This window comes from Myodes glareolus, chromosome 3, assembly GCF_982192425.1.
Source record: "Myodes glareolus chromosome 3, mMyoGla1.1, whole genome shotgun sequence".
NCBI lineage: Eukaryota > Metazoa > Chordata > Mammalia > Rodentia > Cricetidae > Myodes > Myodes glareolus.
In genome coordinates this window covers 76,411,160-76,432,365 of record NC_142028.1, presented here as the reverse complement: position 1 = coordinate 76,432,365, position 21,206 = coordinate 76,411,160, and the positions used below count along the sequence as shown (strand labels likewise).

General features: G+C 46.9%; 1 protein-coding gene across 5 annotated transcripts in view; it reads right to left on the bottom strand.

The window, feature by feature from the left end:
• Positions 1 to 644: 644 nt before the first annotated feature.
• Armh1 (armadillo like helical domain containing 1) overlaps positions 645 to 21,206 on the bottom strand; it is a 46,558-nt gene continuing 25,996 nt past the window's right edge. For 3 of the 5 annotated variants that reach the window (XM_087904684.1, XM_087904683.1, XM_087904685.1), the window contains 7 exons: positions 18,830 to 19,026; positions 17,395 to 17,479; positions 5,328 to 5,450; positions 5,183 to 5,255; positions 3,973 to 4,279; positions 3,633 to 3,714; positions 3,273 to 3,558 (listed from right to left, as the gene is read on the bottom strand). In XM_087904684.1, coding sequence (XP_087760810.1) covers positions 3,437 to 3,558; positions 3,633 to 3,714; positions 3,973 to 4,279; positions 5,183 to 5,255; positions 5,328 to 5,450; positions 17,395 to 17,479; positions 18,830 to 19,026 — 989 coding nt within the window. In that variant the 3' untranslated portion in view covers positions 3,273 to 3,436. Of the gene's footprint in view, positions 766 to 3,272; positions 3,559 to 3,632; positions 3,715 to 3,972; positions 4,280 to 5,182; positions 5,256 to 5,327; positions 5,451 to 17,394; positions 17,480 to 18,829; positions 19,027 to 21,206 lie in introns of those variants that run through there. The other 2 variants (XR_015737515.1, XM_087904686.1) reach the window with 2 other exon arrangements.

Sequence of the window (21,206 nt, the reverse complement as noted above, 5' to 3'; positions counted from 1 at the left end):
CCCTCTTCCTCTTTCTCCTATCTGCTTTACCGACTTCTCGATATCTTGAACGCCATGGTTAAATTTCCAGTTAACCACTCTGATTGCATTCGAGGCAAATCTTACTTAGGTGAGGAAAGTTCTGGCGCCCCCTGCCCTTCTCTAGACCCTCCAGGGTTTGGCCCCTGTGTCTTTGAACTTCCCATTATCAGTGCTTGACACACATTCCAGTGCCTTAGGGCAAGGACCTCGGATGCGCAATCCTTGGTGTTAAAGAAACGTACTAATACGCTCATTTTCGAGGTGTTGTTTATTTACTGATTAATGCCGAGAGTGAAATCCAGTGCCTCGTGTATACACAAGGGCTCTATAACTGACTGCACTTCTGGAGTTCAGTTTGAGTTCAGACTGCTGAGGTTTCCATTCCGAAAATCTGGAGTTTGCACTGCCCCCTGGTGGTCAACTCACACCTTTACATGGGGGGCGGGCGAGGGAAGAACTAGTTAGGGTATTTCCGGAGAATCTCAGCGCGGGGACGTAGCGTCATTTACATACCCACAATACACTGCAAGGTGTCATTGGTAATTTTAGCACGGGAACGGCTGCTTCGCTTTTCCATCACAATGGTACGACTTTCATAGATTGATGAAAGGATGAATCACAGGTATTATGAAGTCTATTTATTTATATAATTATTTTGAGTGAAGTCACCATTACTTTGGTAAGATTATGTTTCATTGAGAAGTTGATGCGGCGGCTACAGATTGTCCCTTGATGAGTGTTTTCCTGTGGAGATAAGGAGACATCCTTTGCTCCCACTTTCATTATAATTTTTGGAGGTCCTGTGTATGGCTCACACAGGACCACTCTTTAGAGTTGAAGTTAGAGCTTAATCCTAAAGCTTTCTCTCAATTGTTAAGATGTAATTGTCTAGATTCTCATAGTTTGAGTCTGTGTCTCTTCTTTTTTCTGTTGTTTGCCAGCTTTTCTTTCTCTATACTCTCTTTAATCCTCAGGCCACCCACTGTCTCCATCACTTCATTTTCTGAGGCCAGCCCTTCTAGACCCCTTCTTCTCAACCCTTGCTCTCCAAACCTCAAAAGTGGGTTTCTTGGAGATCCCGATTTTAACTACTGCACCGCACCAAGTCCACGCTTAAAGAACTACAGTCAGTTCTTTAAGGTCGCTCTAAGGTCATCCGAGCAAATCTAAGGACTAACTAAAAAGCAAAGCAGAGAGGTAGGGTGCTGGTTCACTGGGTCTATTGCTTATCTACCATGTACAAATCTCAACTTCCACCAACACCTCTGTTAAACCTGCAGGTAGTGGTGTGTGCTTAGGACCTAAAACTGGGGAGGCAAAGACAAGAGGACCAGTACTCAAAGTTGTCCCTGGCTATAGATTAAGGTTCCAGATGAGGCTACAGGAGACTGGCTTAAAACAAAACAAAACAAAAAACAACAAAAGGCAGTTCTTCCCCTTTGGGGAAAAAATTCCAAACACCCTAGAAAAGAAAATGTTAGAATTCTTTCTTTGGAACCTATGCCACTCTGGAGAATTCGTTATCACTTTTCCTTTATCTATGCTAGTAAGAACGAAAAGTCCAGGTGGGCATAGCGGTTAGAGCCTTTAAACCCAGCACTCAGGAGGTAGACACAGTTTATCTGAGATCCTGACTGGAAAAAACAAAACATCAACAAAGTCCCCTTTAAAAAAACAATAGCTGGCTGGAGAGATGGTCCTGTGGTTAAGAGCACCTGGCTGCTCTTCTAGAGGACCTGGGGTTCAATTCCCAGCACCCACATGGCAGCTCACACTTGTCCAGTTCCAGAGGATCTGACACTTTCACTCCAATGCACATAAAATAAAGCTAGATTTAAAAAAAACAGCAAGAAAAAACAATAAAATCAAAAGGCAACATATAACCAAAACCAAAACAAACATAAACCTCAACCAGGACAGTGGTGATGATGCATGCCTTTATCCCAGGACTTGGTAGGCACAGGCAAGTTGATCTGAGTGTGAAGTCGGCCTGGTTAATCTACAGAGTGAATTGTAACCAGCCAGCCTGCCAGCCAACTAAGCAACCAACAAAACAAACAACCCCAACAAAAGAAGAAACAACTGGGAGATTAGGAGAGCCCACACTAAGTCAAAAGTACCCTGGTGGCACTGGTCTGCTGCTCCAGTTACTTGTGACCGAAGACAGGAAGTTCAAAGGCATCCTGGTCTATAAAGCAAGGTCAAGGCCAGCACAGGTAAATTAGGAAGACCTTGTCTCAAAAATAAAAAGTAGACTCAGCCAGGGATACGATGGAACGTTACACAGTGGGCGTGAGGCCTGAGGCCCCATCCTCAGCAGTGCAGGGCAAAGCCTGGAAGAGGCTGGGAGAAAAGCAGAAAGAGGAGTGATGAGGCTCAGTCAGGGCATGAGCCATGGGGGTAAAGCAGTGAGATGTCGGACTCTGGAGACACTTGGAAGGTCGTCAGCGGACCATAGAGATGGAGACTAAGAGGAGGCTTCAAGGGCCACTGTGGTATTGAGCTACAGAAGGAAGAGTGGCTGACCATCACTTCAACCGGGGAAGGGGGTCAGCGCTGCAGTTGCTTTTTGTTTTGTTTTCTTGTTTGAAGACAGTGTTTCTCTGTGTCCATCCTGGAACTTGCTTTGTAGACCAGACTGGCCTTGAACTCTGCCTGCTTCTACTTTCACAGTGTTGGAATTAAAGGTGTGAGGCACTGTTGACTGGCTGGAGCTGTTTTAGATATAGTGAGATATAAATGTCTGGCTGGAGATGAAATGAAATAAAATAAAATAAAAGGGGCTGAGGGAACAGTAGCAAAACCAAAGACAGGAGAGAAGCAGGGAAACAGGTGTGTGTGTGTGTGGGGGGGTCATAGCGTAGAGCAGGATTTCTCATCCTGTGGGTCATGATCTCTTTGGGGTCAAACAACCATTTTACAGGGGTCCCCTAAGACCATCGGAAAGCACAGGTACTGATGTTACAGTTCATAGCAGTTGCAAAGTGACAATTACGAATAGCAATGAAAATAATTTCGTGGTTGTGGGTGGGGTCACCACAACATGAGGGACTGTAGGGTGGCAGCATTAGAGAGGCTGAGAACCACTGTCTTAAAGGATCAAGGGCCTCCATTATGGCCACAGCATGCCCTGGGGCTCTTCCAGAGTCTTGAGGGCCCTTCCCTTGGGACCTGCTTTTGATAAGTAGGAACACCCCCAACCCTGTTACACAGCTCTTGTGATTCCCGTTCCTGTCAGACTACACAGCACAGATATGCGATCCCTTTATTAGACTGTTCTGCAGCAACATCTCCCCCTCTTTCCCTGCATTTGCTAACTCCCGGTTTCCCACCCAGAACCGAGTGAACCTGTCTTCTGGCAGGCAGCCTTCCATGAGGCACTGCCTTGGCCTCCTGGTTTGCCACAGAGACTTTGTCACTCCTTGGATTCTGAACGGAGCTTCTCAAAATGGGTGACGTATTCCACATCGTTCAAATCTCCGGGGCCCATGAAAAAGTTGAGGCAGCTGGCGGCGGTGCCTTCACAGAGTTGTAAGGCTGCGGGCAGCAAAACCAGCATGAGCCTGATGGCTGGCTCTGCCTGGGCTCTAGGCCCCTCAACCCCTTCTCACCTTTGGTAATATTGACTTTGTTGGCTGCCAGGATGTCCGCCTGAATGCTATCTATTTTTGTGTACAGGATCTCGGCATTGCTCTGAGGATGGAAGCGGGGGAGCCTGGATGGGCACCAGAGTAGCGGGCTCCTGGAGTGGGGCCTGAGAGGAAGGTTAACTACAAGCAGAGCTGCGGAGGCAGAGCAGTCCTGCTCCCAGCTTCCTAGCTAGGGCAGGTAGGGACAAGAAGACAGTGTGTTTGGGGGCGGGGCCAAGCCAGCTGACGAGATTCATTCTGTGCAGGGGGCACCGTTCTCTCCTGGGCAGCTGCCGAGGCTGGTGTGGGTGGAAATACTTACAAGGAAGAGCTGGTAGAGTTCCTCCCCCATGGCCTTGCGGACATGCTCCTCCACCAATGGGAACAGCTGCACAAAGTACTGTGGCAGAAGGTGGGCAGTGTGGCGAGACAGTGTGGGGATCAGCTGCCTGGACCGCCATGCCCTGCAATCTGCCTCGTGCCCACCCGGCCCGAGCACCTCTAGTGTGAGACTGGCCAGTCTTTGGCTATTGCTGTGGTCGGTGTTGCCCATGGCCGTCATGAGGCTGTGGACCACGCGCATGTGCAGCAGCTCCTCTGCCAGTTTCAAGTCATTGCGTGCCAGGATCCTTGTGAGGAAGGATGAAAAGACAGGAAAAACTGTGGGGACACAGGAAGGGAAAGGAGCCCTTCACCCCTTGTAGTGTAAATTCTAATTGGTATTAATGAAAACCTGGAGCCAGATATCGGGGTAAATGCTGGAAGATCAGAGAGACAAAAGAGCATGGCACCGGCACTTCCTGTTTCTCCTGCTTCTCAGCCTGAAATGGGCCTAGCTCCTGTCTGTGCTCCACTTATCACTTCCTCTCCCTGCCACATCACTTCCTGTTTCCCCCTCCCAAGTGCTCTGATCGAAGCCACCACTGCCTGGCTTCTATGGTTAACTAGTGCCTGGCTCTGCCCTCTGATCTCCAGTCAAGCTTGATTAATTAGAGCAGAAATAAAATATCCCCACACTCCCAAGTCTGTGCCTCTCTTCAGAAGAGAAACAAGAATTCCAACAGAGCCAGGCTTCGTGGTGCAAGCCTTTTATCCCAGCACTCAGGAGGCAGAGGCAGGTGGATCTCTGTGAGTTCCAGGCTAGTCTGTCTATGTAGAGAGTTCCAGGACAGCCTCATCTACATAGACTCTCTGTACTTGAGGGATCTTATTGCAAAAACAAGAACAAAATGAAAACACGAGACAATGGGCTGCAATTCTTCTTGAGAAACACACATCCACACTATAAAGCCCTGGGTGGCCTGGAATTTCCTCAGTGGACAATGCTGGTCTTGAACTCAGAAATCTGCTGGCCTCCACCTCCCAAGGACAAGCCCAGCCTTGTGTCTTTCTTTTAAGATTATAATATGTTAGGAGCTGCGCACAGTGACACACGCTTTTACTCCCAGGACTCAGGAGGCAGAAAAGCGCATGGGCTGCAGACAGTAGCAGGTGTGACTTGCCACAATCACCCAGTCCCGCTGTTGGCCTACCCAATGGTCTTGGCGGCTGCGGCCTGCTGCAGGAACACTGGTAGCTGGGTGGTGATCGGGAGAACTGAAGAGTCTGAAGAAATGAGGGGCCATCAGCCGGGAAGCCCTTCCCTCCTCCAGGGCAGTCCCGTTTCAGGAGTCCTACCAGTGAAGATCTTGGCCTGCAGTTTGGATGTTTCCTTGAGTGGTGGGATGAGCAGTGCCACAAGGCCCCTGAGCAGTGGCATACGCACGTCATAGTGGATCAGGTCCTTTATCAACTCGATGGCTGGGGAGGGACAGATATGCTGGAGAGGCCTGGCCCCTCAAAATGCATCACTCACTTCAATATATATATATATATATATATATATATATATATATATATATATATATATATATATATATATATATATATATATATATAGTATGTGAGTGTTCTATCTGTATGCCTGAACAGGGCATCAGATCTCACTATAGCTGCTTGTGAACCACCATGTGGTTGCTGGGAATCGAACTCAGGGCCTCTGCAAGAACAGCCAGTGTTCCTAACCACTGAGCCATCTCTCCAGTCCCCATCACTACCTCCACCCCGCCCTCTCCATCACCTCCCCTGTGCTTTCTGCTGCTCAGCACCTGGTAAGGCCTTATATGGGGAGCTGACACTTCCTTGCTGCCTTTCTGGAGCTGTGATTGGATATCAGCAAGAGTAAGAGTCAGGGAATGGAGGGGATGGAGAGATGCCCAGGAGCTGGAGCTGGAGGTCTGAGGCCCAGAGAAATGAGTTTCCATCATTTGGAGGAACCTTGATTTGATGGAGGAGGAAAGGGCTGGGCAAGGAAAGATTTCATATCTTTTACAAATCTGACTGCTAAGGATCACACCCAGGGGAATCCTACATTCTAGGCAAGCACACTACCACTTAGCTACATCCTCAGGCCTGGGCTGGGTCTCTGCTATTTTGAGCCTCCCCATCTTACATTGTTGCCCTGAGATTGATCCCCAGAAACCAGGTGAAGACAGGAGAGAATGACTCCTCGGAGGTTGTCCTCTGACTTTTACATGTGCAACCATGGTGTGCAAATGCCCCCCAACATGCCTGTAATCCTAGCACTCAGGAAGTGGAGGCAGGAGAATCAGGAGTTAGAGGACATTAAAGAAAAAACAAACAAATAGGCAGGAAAGCTGGCTAGAACACTTGCTTCCTCCTCAGACACTTCCTATAGGGAGAGGCCTACGGTTCTTGTACTGCAGAGGCTGAGGTAGGAGGATTGTGATTTTGCGAATAAGTTTAGGATTTAGGTAGACCAAAACCTGTATACACACACACACACACACACACACATGCACACACATTCACTCCCTATGTAGCCCTGCATGGTAGCACAGGCTTGCTCTCTGTCCTCTTGGGAGGCTGAAGAAAAGCTGAGTGAGGCAGGGGCATTGTGCATTTGAGGATAGCCTGGGCTACAAATAACAAATTCCAGCCTAATCCAGGCTACACAGAGAAACTCTCTCAAACCCATGACCAACCAGGATAAAACAGCAGTGACAAGAGCCACGCTGCCCTGTGGTCTGCTAGCCACTTCTCAGGGCCATGTGTTTCATGGAGGTCCTCCCGGGTGCCCTCAGGATCCATCCTGGATACCAGCCCTGCAGCTTGTTGCTCACACGTGGTTCTTGTCCTTTCTGTTCTTACTGTAATGGTTGGGACCAGGGTCTCACTATGTATCCCTAGCTGAACTGGAACTTGTTATATTGACCAGGCTGTCTCTGAACTCACAGAGATCCTCCTGCTTCTGCCTCCTGAGTGCTGGGATTAAAGGTGTGTGCCACCCCACCCGACTGCATTGACTTGATTGTTTAGATGTTGTAACCTGGAATCATAGCTCCATCAATATTGTACAGGGACAGGGTCCAGCCCTGAGGTGACACAGAGCACTTGGGCCTCTTTGGCTTCTCCCAAACCTTATGTAGACAAAACAATAGTCAAGGCCCACGTCCCAGTCTCTCCTGTCTTTCTTGCTTGCCTGGCTGCTGTGTGCTTCAGTGCAGCTGTATTTGGATCTGAGTGCGCTGGCTCCTCTCTTCTGACTGTCACTCTGGCAGCTACAGCAGGATGCCACAGCAGTGCCAGGGCACCCTGGGAAACTATGTCTATCCCTGAGATGTGAAGAGAGACGTGACCGGCTGGACGCTCAGGATCCCAGGGAGTGTAAGAAGGGATGATTATGTGATTCCCTGAACATAGGCAGCATCTTATCGCCCAGGAGATAAATATCAACTCTGCCAACCCACTTTACACGAAAGGCTCCATCTTGCAATAATTATGTAACTAGGACGCCTGCAGCTCCTGGGACGAATGAAGATTTATGCTTGAGTCATTTCTGATTGTGATTAAAATTCACAGTTCTCACTATTTATACCCAAAGGGAAAAAGCAAGGCATTGCTCAAATGTCTCTCTGGGACATTCGTCCTCTGAGCAAGCAGTTTACTGAGCCAGCCCCCACCCCGTCCAATAGTGATGGAGCATGTGCTCGCCACAGGCCGGGCTGAGGAAATGGCAGTGCTCTCCAGATACAGGTACTGCCACTCACACGCGATGGACACTAAGTTCAAGAGGAAGGAGTCGTTGCTCAAACCCAGAGAATCGAGAGAGTCCACAGCCTGATGGTGTGTGGCAGCACATGCCCTAATAGCCATACTTGGGAGCTGGGTCATTGTTTACTGTGGAGTGAGTCTGAGGTAGTCTAGGCTATGTAAGACCCTGTCAAAGAAAACCAAAGCAAGAGAACAGTCCTGTCTGCCCCAGTGTCCCCCATGCATTCCTGTTGATCCCTCTGTGAAGAGATGAAGGAATTGAGAACAAGAGGCCTCCTCAGGGAGTCGGTAGACAGGAAAGCTTGGGTAGCAGGCTGGGTTAATGATCCCTTGTCAAAAGGCCCTTAGAAATGGCCCAGTTACCCAAAAAAAAAAAAAAAAAAAAAAAAAAAAAAAAAAGACAATCCGTCTGTGCTTGGTACCACCTTTAATTCCAGCACTTAGCATACAGAGACAGGCAGATCTCTGTGAGTTTGAGGTCAGCCTGGTCTACAGAGTGCGTTCCAGGACAGCCAGGGCTACACAGAGAAACCCTGTCTCTCAGGGGAAAAAAAGGAAGTGGAAAAGCACCTGGGAACCTTAGATATTCCATATGTTGGGGGGAAAGTAAGATATTCCACTTGTGTGTGTGTATGTGTGTGTGAGGTGCGTGTATGTGTGTGTGATTTTAGAGTTGGGTTTTTGTTTGTTTGTTTGTTTGTTTTGTTTTTTTTTTGAGACAGGGTCTCTGTACATGGTCCTGGCTAGCCTAGAACTCATTAGGTAGATCACACAAGCCTTGCACTCAAAGAGATCCGATTGCCTCTGCCTCCTGAGTGCTGGGATTTGAGGCGTGTGCCACCATGCCCAGTATTAGAGTTGGTTGTTAGAGAAGCTGAACGTCCTTGAGGATGGGAATGAATGTGAAAGGCTGCCCCCTGTCAAGGGACTGACATCGTGAAGGGATCTGTGTTAGCCAGCAGTGCCTATTAACGGCACTCCTGTGACGTGCCATCCTTGTTGTCTAGGGAAGACCTCTTCATGGGAAGCAGAGGTTGGGGTCTGACCCTTGTCCACACAGACAGCATCACAGGGGGTTCCTGCTGGTGGACCCTGTGTAACCAGAAAACCCTTGGTTCGTGTCTCCTCCCCTCAAGCTCCCGGAACCGGCACTCACTTCCTGTTCCCCTACAATGGAAGCCTCGATGTTTTTGTTTAACTCTATGCAAAGTTCAGCTATGCAGTTTAGCCTCCTCTGTAGAATCTGTGTTTAGGGAAGTAATAAGATTTTGTTTCTGTTAATCTGTCTATAAATACGAATATGTCTATAAATATAATCATTTTACAGGCCAAGATGAAGAAGCCTTTACAGTGAGCGGAATAAATCTAAACGTTTGCTCACATGCAGCTCCTTCCAAGGCTGCAGAGGACTTCTCTGCTCCTAGAGTCTTGGGAAACCAGGGTGCCAGTTTACTCTGCATGTCTAGACAAGACTGCCACCTCCTGGTTGTCTTGAGGAAGCGCGCGTCAATATAAATTTTCCAGGTGATGTGCTTGGCGGTTCAGTTCTGTGATTCGCGTGTGTTCTGCTATCCTGTTAACTACGTCCTATCCAAATACTGATGCTGATACTAAAAGTAGATTAGTTCACTAACCTTTTGCTGCATCATAATCAAAGACTAATGTTGAAACACCAAAATTGACTGATTAATGGCTTGATTGATTAATCATTTATTAGACACAGAGTCTTTGCTGTTTTATGTAGATCAAGCTGGCCTTGAACTTATAGCAATCCTCCTGTTACAGCCTCCTTCATTTGGAATTACAGGAATATGCCACAATGCCCAACTAAAAATACTTTTAGAAAATTATTTTTTTAGTGTTGGGGAGACTGATGAGATGGATGGTTCAGTGGACAAAGGCACCTGAAGCCAAGCTTACTAGCTGAGTATGACCCCAAGGACCACATGGTGTAGGGACAAAAGTTCTGTTAGCTGTCCTCTGACCTTTACAACCTTGTAGTATGTATGCATTCCCTGTAAATAATACACAAATACATACATGTACTAAAGGGCAGGAGAGGAACTGCAGCTAAAGCGCTTGGCAAGGAAGCCTGAGAACTAGAGTTCAGGTCCACAGCACCCAGGTAAATGCTGGGCTGGCATGGTGGCCGGACTGTGCTGTCAGCACTAGGGAGCCAGAGACGGGGATCCCAGGGGCAAGCTGGCTATCCCAGCTCACACTGCTGAGTCACAGGTCAGGGAGAGACCTCAGTATGGAAGAAGAATGGTGGAGGATGACGTGTGATATCAACCTCTGACCTCCGTACGCATCTGCACACAAGTGGATACACATGCGAGCTCATGCACGCACACAAGCATGCAAGCACACACACTCACACACACCCACACAACTGTAAAGTCCAGCAGGATGTAGTAAGTTTATGGACCGAGTTGAGAGGAGCTGAGACAAGTGGGTCACTTGAGTCTAGGAGTTCAAGGTCATCCTGGATGATGTAGCAAAACACAAACAAAAATTCATTATCATTATTGTTAATTAATTAATTAATTAATTTGGAGACAGGGTCTCTGTGTGTAGTCCTGGCTGTCCTGGAGCTTGCTACATAGAGCAGGCTGTCCTTCAACTCAGAGATCCTCCTCCTGCCTCTGCCTCCTGAGTGCTGGCAGTAAAGATGTGTGCTCCTAGATACTTCATTATTATCTTAAAGGCCAGAAAAACCAACGCCATATTAACACTATGAGCTAATAAAGTGACCTAAGTGTTGATGGGCTGGAGTTATGGTGACATGTTCTCTCTCTCAGGTCTCCTGCAGCCAGGCTGTACTCAAGCTTGCTATGTAGTTAAGGACGACCTTAAATTACCGACCTTACCAGTTTGTTTGAAGACAGGGTCATTGTAGCTCAGGCTGGCCTTGACCTCCTGACATTCATCCTGTCTCTACTTCCTGAATGTTGGATTACGGTTGTGAGCCTGAGAGCCACACCATGCTGTCTGCTCTTCTAGGCAAGCTTTCTTGTTTTTGCTTTTAACTCATTCTTATTCTATAAGTTTGAGGATTTCACCTTTATATATGCAGTGCTCCAGGTACAGTGGTGTGCTGGCATGTGCGACCCAACCTGGGTCCCCTGCAAGAGCAGCAACTGTTCTTCATCACTGAGTCACCTCCCCAGCTTTCTCCTCTGGGCCAGTCCAGCGAGCCTGTGATGTGCACTGAGTCACATCACTGCGGAGACTGGAAACAAGCTGGCCTTGGGATTTCTCCCTAGACTCTGGATAACCATATAACAAAACTCTTCAATGCTAACTAAGCGACCCAGTCTCTGTGCTGATATTACTGGGTGAAGTGAGGCACTTGTTTATAAATCAGTAGGTTTTGGAGCCTGAGAAATGACCCAGAGGTAGAGGTGCTTGCTGCCAAGCCTTGACACTCAACACACTCTCTCTCACACATGCACACACTCACATGCTTACACATTAAGTAGGGTTTTAAAATGTTAACATCTTAACTACATTGTGTGTGTGTGTGTGTGTGTGTGTGTGTGTGTGTGTGTAGGTTTGTGTGTGTAGGTTAGAGGACAGCTTGGAGAGTTTTTTCTCTTTATCTGAGGTTTCTCGAGAGTCCTGCTGTGTTGGTGCAGGGGCTTCTCAACCATTAATATCGCTGTTGTACTTTGGAACTGACGTACCAGCCACCCCATCACCTTCATTATAGGACATGGGGCCATTTAATTAACACCTCTAGTGAATTCCAGTTATCAGGTCAATAGGTAAGGTTTTTATCCTCCAAATGACCATGTTTTCAAAATTAATAAATAGTCATTTTATAATAAACTTATTTTTTAAGATTTATTAATTATGTATACAGCATTCTTTCTGCATGTAGCCAGAAGACACCAGATGAGGGCGCCAGATCTCATTACAGATGGCTGTAAGCCACCATGTGGCTGCTGGGAATTGAACTCAGGACCTCTGGTAGAACAGTCAGTGCTCTTAACCTCTGAGCTATCTCTCCAGCCCTATGATGAACTTATTTGTTACTTTTTCAAGGATTTAGTCTTTCATAAGACAGCGTCATTTGACCAGGCATAGTGACACATGCCTTTACTTCTGGCAGTCGGAGACAGAGGTAGGCAGATCTCCGTTAGTTTGAGACAAGTCTGGTCTACATAGTGAGTTCCAGGACAGCCAAAGATATATAGAGAGACTTTGTTTCAAAAACCCACGGGGGAGTGGGCGGGGGGGGGGGGGAGGACAGTATCATACCATGTAGCCCTGCTGAACTCTCCATTTTCCTGCCTCAGCACTGGGATTACACATACCATCACCATGCCCTGGCTCAGAGTTTTCATTAGATAGTATGGCAGTTTTCAAATATGCCTACCAAGTTTTAAAAATTTTGTATGTATTTACTGTGTGTGTATGATGTGTGAGTATGGAGGTACATGTACCACAGCATGAGTGTTACACTCAGAGGACACGTGGGCAACTCAGTTCTCCCCGCCCTCTTTTCTCTCTCTCTTTTTTTTAAAGATTTATTTATTTATTATGTATACAGTATTCTCAATATTCTGTCTGCATGTATGCCTGCAGGCCAGAAGAGGGCACCAGATCTCATTACAGATGGTGTGAGCCACCATGTGGTTGCTGGGAATTGAACTGGGGACCTTTGGAAGAGCAGGCAGTGCTCTTAACCACTGAGCCATCTCTCCAGCCCCAGTAAATTAGTTTTTAAAAAGGAAGAAACTAAGTGCTCAGCGAAGCTCTTGTCAGATTCCTGACCCATAAACACTAAGAAATTCTTACTAGCCAGATGTGGTGGCACAGACTTGTAATCCCAGCATTCTGGAAGCTGACGCCATAGGATCAAGGGTTTGAGGTCAGCCTGGGCTACATAGTGAGTTCAAGGGCAAGCCTGGGCTACAGAGTGAGAGCTTTACCGTCTCTCACTACATTTTAGGGATGTTTTTTATTATAGAAATAGATACCCAATACAGACAAACAGATTTAACAGCTTTTGCAGTTTTATACCACAGTTCAAATACCATTTGTCTCTGCTTTGTTTGGTGGCAGGGGACAAGGGCAGGGAGATGTCGCCATCTGCATGGCTTTGACTGCCCATTCTTGGGCAGCTAGTATGAGGGTGTCAGGGCCATAGACATGGAGGAAGGGCCAGCACAAGGCAGAAAGGGGGCGCTGAGGAAGGGTCTCTTGGGTCTGCCACCAATATGAACTGCTAAACCTTGCACAAACACTTGAAGGACACGTGTCTTCAGGAAATCAGTGATTTGGTGAATTGTCATCCAGCAAGTTGGTCATTTGTCCACTGACTTTTGGCCAGCATGGATCTGACAAAGTCAGTGACAGTGAATTAGTGCTCCTAACCAAGGGATACATTTGATGTTGTGTCCCTAAGGCAGCACTTAGGGGGTTATTTGTAAAAGACATTCATGGTTTTATGCCCCTTTCTCCTTTTTTTCTTTTATTCTTTTTTTCCCTTTTTAAAAATTTTAGCTTTGAGGCAGGGTCTCACTGTGTAGCCCCGACTGTCCTAGAGCTCACTAGGTGAGCCAGTTTGGCTTCAAACTCACAAAGATCCACTCACCTGCCTCTGCCTCCCGAGTACTGGGATAAAGCATATATTACTTTTCTTTTTCACAATGCTAGAGAACAAGGTACCACTGAGTCACACCTCCCTCCTCTTAAGAATCCTGATTGAGCTCATTAACTTCTCTCAGTTTTTGTAAGGTACTGGAGAGACTCAGCTGTTAAGAGCACTCATTGCTCTTTCAGAAGTCCTGGGTTCAGCTACCAGCACCCACAGGGCTACTTACAATCGTCTGTAAATCCAGTTCCAGTGGGATCCAGTGCCCTCTTTTGGCCTCCACTGGCTCCAAACATATGTACAGGCAAAACACCCATATCATAAAATGAAAAAAAATTGATTTACATTTATTTCCATGTGGTTTTAATCTTGAGATTAATCTTGAGAAACAAAGACAGGCAGACTGTGTGAGTTCTAGGACTACAAAGTGAGACACTATCTTCAAAATGAAATAAAATGAAAATAAAAACTGATTTATTGTGTGTGTTTGTGTTGTGCACATGCCACAGTGTGCGGTGGAGGACAAAGGACATCTTGTAGGAGACAGCGCTGTCCTTCCATGTGGACACTGGGGATGGAACTCAGGCTGACAAGCCTGGTGGCATGTGTCCTTACCTACGGAGCCAACTCACCAGCCCTGTTTTCTGTTTTGTTTGTTGTTCTGCGAGGGTCTCACTGTTTCACTCAGGAGGCCGGCCTCACGCTGTGCAGCCTCTACTGTCTACCCTAGGGACGGGACACACTGAATTTTCTCTCTATAAACTGCTAGTTGTGATAAGTCCTCTCTTGTCACCAACTCCTGGAACAGCAATCTTTCCCGAGAGGAAAGTGACATTTTTCTCTTCAAAGCAGTTATACATGGAGATAAATTCCAGGCAGGACCGCTTTGGAGAAGTCCTTTCTTAGTTCTGATGTTGGCATTCTTAAGTGGAAGGTCATTGAACAAAATTCTACACCTTTAGTGCCAGTGAACTTAGGTGTCAGCACCTCCCTTGCCTGCTTTTTATCCTTCTGAGTGAAGTGGGTCAGGCACAGGAGCCAGAACTCCTGAAGCAGGCTAAGGCGGCCCTGACCACAGCCTTGTTTCATCCCCACCCCACCCCGGGGCATTCACACCAATGAAGACGGCACAAGAACCTCCCATGCTACTTTGAACTTCAGGAAACTGTATTAACACATTAAGATACCAGGGCAGGGATGGCTTGGCCATTTAGAACTCTTTCAGAAACCTGGAGTTCAGTTCCAGCCCCCATACTGGCTGTCTCACAACTGACTCAGGCTCCAGCCCCAGGGGATCCAATGTTCCTCTTCTGACCTCTGTGAACATCCACAATAATGCACACGCACACTACACACACACACACACACACACACACACACACACAGACACTAAACCTTTTTTTAAACTGTGCTACTGAGGGAGGAAAAGGGAGAGAAGTTTGTCACACTTGTTAATGGAATGTCACCTCCCAGATCCAGCAACTCTCACCGTGGTGGTTTTAAGAACAAACCACAATATCATTTGACCTTTTCCCTCCTGAGGTGTGGGGTCATTTGGTCCCATAAGTGTTTATTTATTTATTTCATGTGTATTCATGGTTTGTCTGTATGTATGTCTGTGTGAAAGTGTCAGATCCCCTGAACCTGGAGTCTCAGGCAGTTGTGAGCTGCCACATGGGTGCTGGGAACTGAACCTGGGTCCTTTGGAAGAGCGGGCAGTGCTCTCCAACGCTGAGCATCTCTCCAGCCCCTAGGGTCTGTGAATTCCTATAGGTCACGATGTTATGCTATTTAGGAGACTTGGCCACAAAAGGCCATCCAGATTCACCCTGGATTTCTTGCATGATGTTCTTTGATACCCCTTTCATGAGACCCCCCACACCAAGCCATGAGAAACCAACAGTTCCCACAAAGACTACATGTTAAGTGCTGCAATTGATGGCCCAGCTGAGTCCTACTCCCAATGACTTCAGCCCCGTGAATTAGCCCCAAGACCAAGACTTTCTTCAGATATAAAAATAAGCAGAGAGGGCAAAAAACGTTGGAATCAGAATAATCATTATTTTAAAATAATATTCGCAAAAAGGAAAATTGATGCAATAATCATTCATGATGAATAATATATCCAAATATGAAGTGCAAACAGGATGATAATGAACACTGTGTGGAGCCATCCTGGTGCCGGGTCCAAAGGAAAAGAACCCAGGATCCTGATCTTCACTGGGCTCGCTGTAGCCCCAGCTGTGGCCTCAACTGTCCAGACAGTAGAGCAGAGATGAGCCACATCCTGTGCCTGGATCTCCTCCCTCCCTCCCTCCCTCTTTCCCTCCTTCCCTCCCTCCCTCCCTCTCCACCTCCCTCCCTCCTTCCCTCTCTTCTTCCCTTCTTTCCTTCCTTCTATTCACAATCCTGACTCTTGGAACAGGTGCAGGTGTTAAAAATCATAGTAATTATCTGGATGTGGTGGCAAGCAGAGGCAGGAGGATCAAGAGTTCCAGGCAAGGCTGGACTATGTTTCAAGACCAAGACCAACTAAAACCAACCAACCAATCAACCAACCAACCAACCAACCAACCAAAAAACCAACCAGGGTCCCACCCAGCATGGTGGAGTGTGGGGAACAAATGAAATCCTGAGTGAATGTGTCATTGACACAAGCATAGCCATGTCAAGGACCCCAGAGACTCAGAGCCATGGAAATGGCAAAGCCTTCTCTGGGTGAGGCTCAGAGGGACAGCAAGGGCTTCTCCAGGACCAAGTGCAAACCAGGATGAGTACTGTGGTCTTTTCAAACCAGTGTGTCCAGCAACTATCAATCTCAACCTCTGCTTCTGCCTCCCAGATGTTAATAGCCTGAGACTGTTGGCCTATGGAGCCCCTGCTGCCTCCTTTTCAGCTGTCCACAAACAATACACCTGCCTCCTGGATTCAGATGAATAAAATCAACACTGCTGCTGGTACTCTCCATTAGAGTGCTTAGTCCACCTGATTCCAGCCCCCGCTCCCCCCCCCCCCACCGTGTGTGTGCCTGTCTCTCTGTCCATCCTTGTTTCACTTCCTCATTGTCCAAGTCAGGTGTCTAGGACACAGCCTCTAAGGTCACTGCAGTGGAATGGGTTCATAATCCCAGTAGGGAGATAGAATTGAGAGCTCAAGACCTTGTGTGAGGCTGCATGCCTGTAATCCCGGCACTTGGGGAAGCTGAGGGAGGAGAAGAGAGCGTTCAAGACCAGCCTAGACTGCACAACAGTCTCAAAAGGAAAGAAACAAAATCAAGAAGCCATCACCAGCCACGTCCGCCATTCACTCCCTCAACCATCTGACAGCCTGGTCGGCTGCAGGCTTTGTACTCCTAGGATCAGTTTGAGAGAAAGGGACACAGCCGATGGAAGTTCAAAAAACGAATGACTCAGTTAATGAAAATTGATGGATGCCATTAATTAGTCTGAGTTAGTTAGTTAGTTAGTTAGTTTTACAAAAAAGACATTCCCTAGAGTGTTTTCTCTTTGTTAATTTTCTTATGAGACAGCCTCATTATGTAGCCCAGGCTAGCCTGGAATTTGAGATTCTCTTGTCTCAGTCTGCGGATAGAGGTCTGTACTAACATGCTAGTTTTTCTTTTTCCTTCTCTCAGTGCTTGAAGTTCAACCCAGGCCTGTGCACGCTGGAGGAGATCTATCACTGATAGGATTCATTCATTCATTCATTCACTCATTCACAGTCCTGACTCTTAGAACAGGTGCAGGTGTTAATAGTAGACAGCTGGGTGTGGTGGTAGGCAGAGGTTTCAGGGCAGATGGCAAGAGCCACATCACATGAGAGACAGCTCTGGACCTAGCCTGTTCTAACGACTGCTCAAACAAATGAAATAATACAACTACCATTTTCTGAGTGTCTTGCTGGTTGAGGATCAGCCTTTCCCCTCTCCCAATGCCATTTCAGACACTCAGCAACAATCTCTTTATGATCGGAGGGAGACGTTGGAGAACGTGCCTCTCACTGCCTTTGGTGATCCAGGGGCCTCCCTACCTTCGTACTGGACCTCCAGGTGCATTGTGCCCAGGACCTTCAACACGCAGTCCACGATGCTGGGGTGTGTCGCGCCAATGATTGCCTGACAAGACAGACAAGAGGAAAAAGTGGTGACTCTTTAGGCTCAGAAGAAGTGAAATGAGGACCCCAGAGCCAGGCTGTGGGGTGAACTGACACTGTAGCCTTTAGCTCAAGCTGCATTAAGCCAAGTCTCCTGGCTGCCCACTAAGACATGCAGGACCAAGGGCCGAGACTTCGGGTGGGGGAGGGAGGACACGGGAGGGACAAAAGTTTCTCCCTGAGAAACAGATCCTGAAATCTTTTCTGGAATCTCAGCTTTTAGCTTTACCTCTTCAGACTTTACCTGCGCCACATGTACCAGCTACTGAGAAGACAAAAAGCAGGGTAAGCAAGGTCTACCTAAGTTCTGGTGTAGGAGGCACTGGGTGTGAACTCCAGGGTCCTCAGGTCTGAGACGCAGCCTCCCAGCCCAGCTCAGCCCAGCTCAGCTCAGCCCAGCTCAGCTTCAGGAGGCACCCCGTCTTCTCCCCTGACTTGGTGCATCTTCCTGGGGAATTTTATTTACTTCATTTTCACTTGCTATATAAGTGCTTGTGAAATCCAAACTGTTGTCTTCATCCTGGGCTTTTCTCCGGAGCTTCAGCCTTTAATTTTCCATGGCCCTGTGGCCTCTCCAGCAGTTCTAGGAAGTGGTTCTCTCTCTCGTTTGTTTTTCTGAGACAGGGTCTCTCTGTGTCCTGGCTGTCCTGGAATTTACTCTGTAGACCAGGTTCACCTAGAATTCAGATATCTGCCTGCCTTTGCCTCCCGAGTGCGGGGATTAAAAGTGTGTGCCGCCACCACCCAGCTTGATATTTGTTCTTAGTCTACACCTTCTGTCTCAGAAATGTCTGCCCATCTTGGCCACCTCTGCACCCACTCCCACTGCCACCATTCAGGCCCTTTTGTTGTCTGCTACCCTCCAGCCTGTCTTCTGGAGCTCTTCTGAAAGTTTTGACCATCCATGTCTAAACCACATTCCCCTCCTTAGCAGTCATGACGCCACTGTCCTCCAAACCTGACTTCACTCACGATCTAGGGCAGAAGCCAAGTGGTGGGGGGAGAGCTTCTATAAAGAGTGAGAGCTGGTCTCCTCCTTTACACACTGCCTGTCAAATGGATGCCTTTAATCTTTTCTTCAGTTCCCTAGTCATCCTTGTTGCTTGTCTCAACCGCTTTGAAGTCTGCCAATATCTTTCTGATCCTTAAATAAACAGGACAAATCACTCTGCTGGGAGGTGTGAACTCTCTGCCCCGCCTTCGTCTTCGGGAAGTGGCCTATGGGAGACTGAGCTCTGGCTCTCAGGCCTGTGGGAAGTGCGGCTGGACTAGATCATGTGACTCAGAACTCCAGAGCATAGCTGTGGCTTACCTGGGCAGTCCTGAGAGTCTGCATGGCCAGCTGCTGGGCTTTTGGGGACCCACAGGGCAGCAGAGCTATGAGACCTTTATATACTTGATTCTGGTACTTGGGGTTACCATGGACCAGAGCTTCCAGCAGGATCTGCACTTCCTCCTGGGTCTCTTCTGATTTAGACTTTGCCAGAAATTCTGCTATGGCTCTCACACCTGGGCGAAGAAGAGAAAATGTGAAATCGGACAGGATTTAGGAAAGCAATTCCCACTCAAGGTTGCATAATGGGGATTGCTTTAAGAGCTTTTCAGTCAAGCTTGCTTAACGGAGCCAAAGTTAAGGCTCAGTTTTCATGTTGCGATACTTCCAGCTATGTGACCAGGGTAGTTTTGTGCAGCATAGGCCAGTGTGTGTGTGTGTGTGTGTGTGTGTGTGTGTAGCTTAAAGGGAATTCACGAAGCCATGCGTTTGCTATTCAGCGAAAGAACGTCAGAAACTGTTTCATCTGCACATTTTGTAGATTCATTTTAAACTTCAAAACACAGTTTTGTTTTCTGTGCTGGGCATACAACTCTTTCCCACCAGACTGTAATTCTTTTCTTTTTAAGACAATCTCACTATGTAGCTCTGGGTGTCCTGGAGCTCACCATGTAGACCAGGTTGGCCCCAAACTCACAGAGATTAGCTTGTTTCAGCCTCCTTAGTGTTGGAGTTAAAAGTGTGTACCACCACACCCAGTTGGCCGCACTCTTTTTTAAGGACAGGGCCTTTATTGGTGTTTCAACATGGAACCCAAATTTCCACATAGGGTCTGAGAAAACTGAAAAAAACAAAAACAACAAAACAAACAAAAAACCCCAAACAGGATACAGCTCCTTTAAGAGATTCTGCCATACAGCGAGTACTCCAGCAGCTGCACAATCAGGAGAAACAGCAAGCTAAGTAAGAAACACCTGCCACAGTGTGGGCACCAGCTTCCCAGAGCCGGGGCGCTTAACTGTGGTTCCCGGTTATAAACTTAGCCAGACCGAGGAGGGGGCAGAGCCAGCCGCCAGAGCCACCGCAGAGAGCCTAGCAACGGCTTAATAGTTTAAGGTTTGGCTCCTGCAGTCAGAAAAGGCTAGAAACATGCAGACAAAACAAACAAACAAACAAACACACACCTCTAAGCAGGTTACAATGTGTTTAAAAATGTGCATAGGCTTAAGAAAGAAAAAAAAAAAACAGGCAGTGCTGGCGCACATCTTTAATCCCAGCACTCGGGAGGCAGAGACAGGTGGATCTCTGTAAGTTCGAGGCCAGCCTGGTCTGCAAGAGCTAGTTCCAGAACAGGCTCCAAAGCTACAGAAAAACCCTGTCTCAGGAAACCAAAAAAAAAAAAAAAAAAAAAAAAGGCTAGACAGTCATAGGAAAAATAAATAGTTTAAAAGTCTTTAAAGATAGTAAAGTAACATAAAGGGGAAAAGGCCCCCAAAAGATGGAAAATACACAGGGAGTCTGGATCCTCTATAGTATTTTGTTGACTTTGAATTGTTTTGGATGCTGATGAGTGGCAGCTGCTGAGAGACATGGGATTGTAACAGGGACTCCTGAATTAGACCAGCCTAGATACTTTAGGGATGTCTTAACGTTAACATGAATTCAGAAAATAAATTGCACTGCGGAAGAGATTATGCTTGTCTTTTCACAGGAAGCGAAAGGTGTGGATTCCTTCAAGGTTAATAGAGACCAGGTTTGATGGGGGAGACCTCCTAAAAATATTTGCTACAAACGTGATGTGATAAACCAAGAAAAACTACAAGACAGGTTATGTTTATATGGATCACTTCACATGAAAATGTTCTGAGACTGGACAACCATGTTACAACTAGTTTTTTCAGGACTTGATCATTATCTCTATTTTCTCAGGGTCCCCTGGAGATGCTTTCACCCCCATACAACAGTCTAGAGAACACAATGCCCACATTCTCAAGAGGTAGGGTAGGTGGTTTTTGGTCATTTGGTAGGTTATGGATATTTGTTATTGTTTAGGGGGATATAGGAATATAGGATAAAAAGACAACTATTAACCTCAAATATTTTGCAGTGGTATGGATTTTTGAATATTGAAATTTAAAATGATTTTTGTTGTACAGTATGTACACTGCTACTCCTGTTTGGGGTATTGTGTTTTATGTAGCTCATTTAAAAATGGAATGCATAATTTAAAATGCATGCTAGTAATTCGTTTATAATAATCAAACTTGTAGTCATATTAGGTATGTTTTCAAGGTTAAACATATGTATTTTAGATAGATAGGTGATCTTCAAACACTTTAGGGACCTACAGACTATGGCATTTAAAACTTTTTTTGTTTGTTTGTTTTGGAGTGTAGACTGGGCTAGTCTCTAATTC